Source organism: Centruroides vittatus, unplaced genomic scaffold (genome assembly GCF_030686945.1).
Source record: "Centruroides vittatus isolate TY-2023 unplaced genomic scaffold, ASM3068694v2 contig_371, whole genome shotgun sequence".
NCBI lineage: Eukaryota > Metazoa > Arthropoda > Arachnida > Scorpiones > Buthidae > Centruroides > Centruroides vittatus.
In genome coordinates this window covers 502,235-510,755 of record NW_027122194.1, presented here as the reverse complement: position 1 = coordinate 510,755, position 8,521 = coordinate 502,235, and the positions used below count along the sequence as shown (strand labels likewise).

General features: G+C 36.7%; 1 protein-coding gene across 1 annotated transcript in view; it reads left to right on the top strand.

Annotated features, from left to right (window-relative positions):
• Window positions 1-6,101: 6,101 nt before the first annotated feature.
• The window catches only part of bor (ATPase family AAA domain containing bor), a 37,400-nt gene continuing 34,980 nt past the window's right edge, over window positions 6,102-8,521 (top strand). The window contains exon 1 of the mRNA XM_067270420.1: window positions 6,102-6,386. Coding sequence (XP_067126521.1) covers window positions 6,188-6,386 — 199 coding nt within the window. The 5' untranslated portion in view covers window positions 6,102-6,187. The remainder of the gene's footprint in view (window positions 6,387-8,521) is intronic.

Sequence of the window (8,521 nt, the reverse complement as noted above, 5' to 3'; positions counted from 1 at the left end):
CAAACCGATGTTGGTAGAAGGTGACTTGGGAGCGAATTGGAAGAAATTCAAGAAAAGTTATCTACTTTATTCGACGGCGACCGAACTCACGACGAAGAACAATGAAACTCAAGCCGCCATCTTGCTCCATTGTTTGGGGGAAGAAGCTCTAGAAATTTTTGAAACATTAGAACTTAATGAAGAAGAAGTGAAACAACCGAATGTAATTTTAGAAAAACTCGAGTCGTATTTTATTCCGAAAAGCAACCAAAGTGTTGAGAGTCACAAGTTCAATACTCGTGTGCAAGGACCGAGCGAAGCCTTTGACGATTTTGTAGCAGACCTACGTAAGCTATCGATAAATTGTGAGTTTGGAAATTTACGGGATCGACTATTAAGAGATAGAATTGTGAGTGGTATTCGTGATCAGAAGGTAAAGGAACGTCTACTACGAGAAACGGAGCTATCATTAACAAAGGCAATCGACATATGCAGAGCTGCTGAACAGACAGAGAGCCACATTAAACTCTTGTCGAATCACCCGAAGAATATAGAAGTCAACGTGGTAAAACGAAAATCAAGAGAACGTCTCAGTGAATCACGTGATCAGGAAAATAGGTCTAGTGCAGAAACAAAGAACCATCGGACAGAGAACAATTGGCGTGGATATCGAAGACCGGAAAATAAGTTCCAAGGAAGACAACGGAATTGTGGGAGATGTGGTTATAGACATAATAAACCGAACTGTCCAGCAATGGGCAAACAATGTAATAAATGCAAGGAATACAATCATTTTGCGAAAGTGTGTCGAAATAACATGATAAATGTACTGGAAATGGCGCCAGAGAGTACAAACGACTACGTATTGGCGTCACTGGAAAGCAGAGGTAAGAACCTTGATCTAGACTGGTCAGAGACTTTAAGAATTTTAGACTGTGATAAAAGTGTTAGTTTTAAGATAGATACTGGTGCACACGTCAATGTAATCCCCGCATATATTTTTGAGACTCTTAATCTAAGAAGATTGCTAAAGAAAACGAATATTATGATTTCAAATTACGGCGGAAATAGATTAATGGTGTTAGGAGCGTGTGATTTAACAGTACGAACTAAGGATAAGGTTAAGGAACTTTTGAATTTTATAATAGTCAAGACAGCTGACCAAGCAGCACCTATTTTAGGACTCGAGAGTATTAAAAAACTAAATTTACTGCAGAGAAACCGAAATATTTTAGAAATAAAAACGGAAAGTGATTATTTTACTAAATACAGTAATGTATTTGAAGGCATAGGCAGGATCAAAATAAAACCCTGTGAATTTAAATTAAAGGATGACTACAAGGCTGTGGTAGTTCCTACACGCCGAGTACCATTTAACTTAATGAATCCACTAAAGAAAGAATTAATGAGAATGATAAATGATGGAATTATATGCAGCATAGATGAACCGACAGAGTTTGTAAACCCAATCGTCCTAGTTCGCAAACCTGATGGATCCCTGAGAATATGTTTAGATCCACAGAATTTGAATCACTCGATAATGAGAGAACACTTTGAAATACCGACCTTTGAAGAAATCACAAGGGATATGGCAGGTTCCAAATTTTTCTCTATCCTCGATGCAAACAAGGGATTTTGGCAGATTGAACTGGCAGATAGCTCATCAAAATTAACAACCTTTAGTACACCTTTTGGGAGATATAGGTTTCTGCGACTACCCTTTGGATTGACAAATGCTCCTGAGATCTTTCACAAAACATTTACAGAAATTTTTGCTCATATTGAAGGAGTCAAGATTTACATTGATGATCTTATCATTCATGCAAAGGACACAGAAGAACATGACAGAATCTTAGAATTGGTTCTGAAGACAGCAGAAGAGAAAGGGGTTAGGTTCAATAAGGATAAGTGCAAATTTAAACTAAAGGAAGTCAAATATGTGGGACATATCTTGTCAGAAGACGGTATTAGAATTGATCCAGATAAAGTTGAAGCAATCAAACGCATCCCAAAGCCAACTGGTTTAAAAGAACTTAATCGATTCATGGGCATGATAAATTATGTGGCAAAATTTATACCAAATTTAGCTAGTCATACTGCAAAATTAAGGACTCTACTGAAACAGGATTGTTTGTGGCAGTGGACTGATCAACATGATAAGGAATTTCTGAAGCTAAAGAATCTTTTGAGCAGCACCCCAGTCTTACAATTTTATGATAAAGATAAACCACTAGTACTGTCAGTGGATAGTTCAAAAGATGGAATGGGAGCTGTACTACTTCAGGAAGGTGCTCCGGTGGCTTATGCATCAAAGACTCTCACGGAGACCCAGAAAAATTATGCACAAATTGAAAAAGAGGCACTGGCAATAGTGTTTGGCTGTCAGCGTTTTCACCAGTATGTGTATGGTCGTGAAATTACAGTTGAGAGTGACCATAAACCACTAGAGGCAATTTTTCAAAAGCCACTAAATAAATGCCCACTACGCCTTCAGAGATTAAGGATAACCTTACAAAATTATAATTTTAGAGTAAAATACAGACCAGGATCACAACTTGTGTTGGCTGATGCTCTTTCTCGAGCTAGCTATATGGACAGGAATTTTGATGTGATGGAATCTGATGTTGAAGCTCAAGTTAACCTTATCAATTACTGTAGCATTACTCCAAAGAAATTTGAAAAGCTTCGTCATGAAACAAAAAGAGATAGAGAGTTACAGTCACTGATTAACATAATAAAGGGAGGTTGGCCAGAACAGAAAAACATGATAGATCCACTAGTCAAACCATATTGGAAGTTTCGTGAAGACCTGAGTGAAGTGAGAGGCATAGTATGTAAAGGTGAACAATTAGTTATTCCCAAGAGCATGAGAGCAGAGACAATTGATAGACTACACTATAATCACATGGGAATCAATAAAACATTATGGAGAGCAAAAGAACATGTTTTTTGGCCTTTCATGGAAAAAGAAATAATTGATGTTGTAAGGAACTGTCCAGCATGCCTAAAGTATCAAAATTCAAATCCAAAAGAAACACTTATTAACAGAGAACTTGCCACAAGACCATGGGAAATTGTCACCACTGATATCTGCCATTTATTTGGTAAAGATTATCTATTAGTAGTAGACACATTTTCACGATTCCCAGAAGTTTATTGTATGAACCAAAACACCACTCATTCCAAAATAGTTGAAACCATGAAATCAATATTTTCCAGACATGGCAAGCCAGAAGTTGTATACTCGGGTAATGATACCCAGTTTGTGAACAAACACTTCCAACAATTTCTAGAAGACTGGGAAATTACACACAAGACGAGCTCTCCACGAAACCCTCAGTCCAATGGTTTCATTGAACGGCATGTACAAACTATCAAAAAATTACTTAAAAAAGCAGTGTATGACTCAAAGGACATCTATCTGACCTTGTTGGAATACAGAAATACACCTTTAGGTCGAGGTATTCCATCCCCAGCACAACTTCTGTATGGTCGTAGGTTGCGAGGGCAAGTGCCCATGAGGAATAATCTCTTGAAACCCAGAATACTTGTAGACAAATTTAGAAAACACCATACGCAAAGACAACAAGTACAAAAACACTATTTTGATAGGAATGCTAGAGATCTAATAGCATTAAGTCCACATGACAGAGTGATGGTGCAAATTGATAAAAGAAACTGGGAGCCTGGTGAAATAATAAAAATAGACAGATATCGACCAAGGTCTTATATTGTGCGCCTAGACAAAGATGGCAAACACTTCATTCGTAATCGAAGATTTTTAAGGAAGTTTGACATTAATAGATTTAGAAACATACAGAATCACTCAAATGAAGTGTTAGATCAACCAATTGAGGAGAAACAGGCTAGTGAACAAGAGGAAAACATGGAAAGCTCCAGTGGTAGAGAGGAAATGAACTCAGAAAATGAGGAGTTGGAAGATCGGGAGGTGAACGGCAATGAGGCTAAGGACTTGACAACTCGAGCAGGTCGGGTGGTCCGTAGGCCATCGCGTTTCAAAGACTTTGTATAAAAGGGGGAGATGTAATGTGTTGTATTAGAAATATTAAAATGTAAATTATTAGTGAGTCCGCCAGGTGGCGATCGTTGCTGATGCATCATGGGAACGGTACCTGAGCGCTCACTTTGATTGTAACGACAAGGCAATAAACATAACATGAACTGTTACAGATAGAATTAATTATTTTTAAGATATACAAAATATCTTGAAATCAAATGATATAATTATTTTTCATTTTTAAAGTAATTTAATATGTTCTGCAACCTCCAAAATCATATTAATAATGCTGTGTAAGATATATATTAAAAATTTCCTTTGAATTACATAGAAATTTTCACAACTAGAAAAAATGTATTAATTAACAATACTATCTAAAATATATCATTTTTGTTTATTTATAACGAAAACAAAAAAGTATTACGTTTCGCGAATTTTTCAGGGAAAAAATCGTCAACTTCAAAAGTCTATTTTTCAAACTGTAAACAAGTCTGTTGCTATCTAATCGTTGAATCGTATTCCCGTATGTGTTTTTTAACTGTTCCAATCATTAAATGCTTTGTCACAAACCCCGGGCCAAAAATATTTCAGTATTTCCAAAAGTACACCCCCGGAACTCTACAGCGACTAGAGATAAAAGGTGGATTATTGCCAGATAACATCAATAGTTAATTTCTTTTACACTGTAAATGGTTACTTTCTTTGTCTGTTATTAGATCCACCAGTAAAAACAATTGTCGGTAAAATTCCCGCGAAATGCCACGCCCTTGCAGACTACCACTTTGACTTATGTAAACAGTCGCTATAAAATCGCTTGTTTTAATCGTTTTTTTTACTTTTAATTTGGTAACGAGAAATTGTTTGACGTTATTTAGACAAACATGTTTTCAAGACAATTTAGCAATAAATATTTCCAAAAACGCCACTTTCCAAACTTTCAATGCTAAGTCTATGGGACACCTTTTTTCCGTTTATTGGCCTTAAAAATCTTATTTATACACCTTCTATGCTCTTATTCGTCATTTGTATTATGACTGATTCAATATCAGGCAATGACCGTTTCTTCAGTCCACTAACTCGGGTCCACCCCCTCCAGTGGTCGCGCTAAAAAACTTCCTCTGTTAGGCGCGCGGGGTGCAGGTGTACCCCATGCATTTTGCTGTTTTTTTTGTAAAAAGTTTTTTTCTGGAATTTTTAACATTTTCAGTGCGATCTTCAGTACTTTGAAGGAAGGTACTGATGGCATCATTTTTGAGCATTCATTACATGAGAAAATACACGCGTTTAAAAGTGTTTGGGGTGCACTTGCACCCCGCGCGCCTAACGCTTAAAGTTTGCTGGAAACTGCATACAACAACAACAAAAATACCTTTCAATTGAGTTGAAAATTTAAAAAAATGAACTTAAAAGGTAATTTTTGTGATTTAAATAAAACACAATACAAAATATTATTGTAAATTTTTATAATAAGATTTTAAAAAGCAAAGATAGTCAATACTCCCATCACTCAATCTGATTCTTATTTTAGTAATGAAAAGTCCTGCTTCCGAGAATGCCCTTTCCGATTCAATTGATGTGAGTGGAATCGTGTTTAAAGGGGGAATTTGAAAAATGTGACAACAGATGATAAGGAGAGAGTTTGCCAAAAATAGCGGGGTTGGATGACCGAGCGGCTAAAGTGGCATCATACCGCTCTAAGGAGATCGCATCCGGACGGATAGAAATACCCGAGGATTTTTTCGGGAATAAATCCCTTCGGATATGTCGAACTCCGTCTCTCATCATCTCATAATGGGCTTGCTAAAAAAGAGGTTCTCTTAGTGCCCACAGGCCTGAAAGAATTAAAAAAGGAGTCTCTAAGGCGAGAAGGATTTTTAAAAGACGCTACGACATTCTGTCGTAGTACGTGTACTTACTTGCGTTAATACACGTCGTAATTCTACGACGTGTATTAACGCAATTTACAAACTTAGATTTTAGTAATAAAATAATACATTATTTTGTTAAAAATAAGATTTTTTTATAAAATATAAAATTTTATCTATTTATTTAAAATAATTTTCTAAAAATGTAAACATTATCTATTTGAGTAGGTGGCGCATCTCTGAATTGCATGCTCTACACACGTGCTTTTTCGTTGGGTCGTAAAATACAGCGTGCGGTAGAAGGAACAAATTGTGTTCATAGAAAATGTCGTGGTTATTTGGAATTAAGAGAGAAACTCCAAACATAGATATACCGTCCTTTACTGCTGGAGGGGGTGGAGATGAAAGTGGTGGTGGAAGTGGTGATAAAGAACCTCCAAAATCAGGAAAAATGGAATCTTACCGTTTTGATTCTACGGCCTTGGAAAGAGCGGCTAAGGCAGCTAGAGATTTAGAAATGTCAAGTTAGTGATTGATTTTTATATTATTAAATAATGATATATTTTTAATTAAACTTGTTTCATTTAAATAATAGTGTTGGCCATTTGCTAATGAATTATGGACTTTGATGACTTTCTTAAACGGTTAAAATTTGATCAGATTATGTTTATACATAAAAAGAAGATTCTGATCTCTCATATAAGGAAACATACGTGTGAAGAAATAAACCAAGTTTTGAATTTTAGATCTTAACACCAAAAACACAAAATACTTTATTAAACATTTAAGACTAAAATCGTGGTTATAATTTAGTAATATTGAAAATTGATAATGAATAAAGTGGATCAGAGTGTTCACACAATTAGGGTACAGATTTAATGATAAGAATAGTCTTGTTTATAAGTCTGTTGTGATTGTATATGTTATGGCCAAAGCCCGAAGTTTGGCCAGTTTCTGAATTGGCTGGTCATTTTGCATGTTGGCCAAGAGGTGTGGCCAAGGTCCGATGTACTTGAAATAAGCAGTGTTTATGCTACTTTGGCCAGCCATTTTGCAAAGTGGCGGGAAATCCCTGGGCAAAATTTGATGTGCTGATGCAATACTGTCTGGTAGGTGGTTAATCTTTTGCTTGCAGTGTGATGGTGGCATGCACATGCTAGCAAGGAAAGTGCCATGTTGTGACAATAATATTCCATATTTCTGCAGATTTTTGGAGAAGGTTCCGCCTCTGACTTGTTTTCATTATTCTGTTGTAGCTGTTTTGTTGTGAATACTGTATTCCTTGTATTTCTATGATATTCTATATGAATGCTTTTAGTTCAAAGGTTAAGTCATAGGGCATGTATATGTGTTGTGGGTACGTGTGATGACAGATATTTCTGGAAGGAGCATACAGTAGTTATTCTGAGGTTGTTATGATGATGACATGGATGCAGACAAATGAATTAACACATTGGGCTGAGGATCTCCAATTTATTCAATTCGTGAAAAACTGTTCCTTTCACTAAGGCAGCGCTGTTCAACTTATCATAGCTCACAGGCCATAAGGCATTCAGCAGTTGCCATATGAGGCCACGTTTGGCTGCAAAGCAAAAGTGGGGCTGAGTGCCTCAAATCTGCCCAGAATGGTTGTCAATAACTTACAGACAAAGATCTTGAGAACATTGTCAAACAAAAAATGGAGGATGCTATAAATGCAGCAATTGCCTCTGGAAATGAAGCTTCTGTTGTGGCAGTGAAACCATCAGAAAGTTCAGACCAGTTGCCTGACAACAACAATGTGAAAAGATTCTGTTTAGACCTAGTGTGTAAAAAAGTGTAGTTCAGTCCATTTTTGTGGATTCTGTGTCAAAGATGTCCATGCAATTTGTGGAATAAGTAACGCAGCAGATGAAGGGTACGGAGAGATAATTACTTGTAAGCTATGTCATAAACAAATCAGAAAGAAGAGGTCAGCAGCTCATGCTAGTTTTCAAGCTCAAGGTGCAAAGATGCTTAAAAATTCAGATGCAACATTCCCACTGGTGAAAGTTGGAGATCCATATACTGTATACTAGCTGTTGACAGAGGATGTGGTGATCCAAGAGATGTTCTTGCAATTATCATGAACATTGAGGGTGCTTTCTGCAAGCTAGGAACAGAACTGTGTTCCAGAAATGAGTTTTTCATTCTGCACAAGAAACTGTTTACATTGGAATCACATGGGCACAGAAGAAAAGTCACTACGAACTGTTGTGTCTTCCCAATCGCTGACAGGCGGCCAAGGCTAAACTTGATGCAATTGCACTGCTAAGAATGCAACAAATTGCTGCAAATGTAGAATAACAAACTGTTGTGAAATTCGAAATGTCATAAAAGTTCATCTTATTGTAAAAAGTGATGATAGAGAGTGATGATTTACTATGATTAATAAGCTTAACACATAATTTAATTTATAATTAATAATCAATATAAAGTGTGAAATTATACAGGTGCACCAAAATCTGCTTGTGACTTTTTTCTTCTGACTTTGGCCGATCGTGCAATGCCATTTCACTGGCCGGCCAAATCCCAAAATCAAGAAAAGATCAGACATTGACCAGTCAACGTATGGCAATATTGGCCATTTCCTGATTTGGCCGGACACTTACCATTTTGGCCGATTTCGGACTTTGGCCGT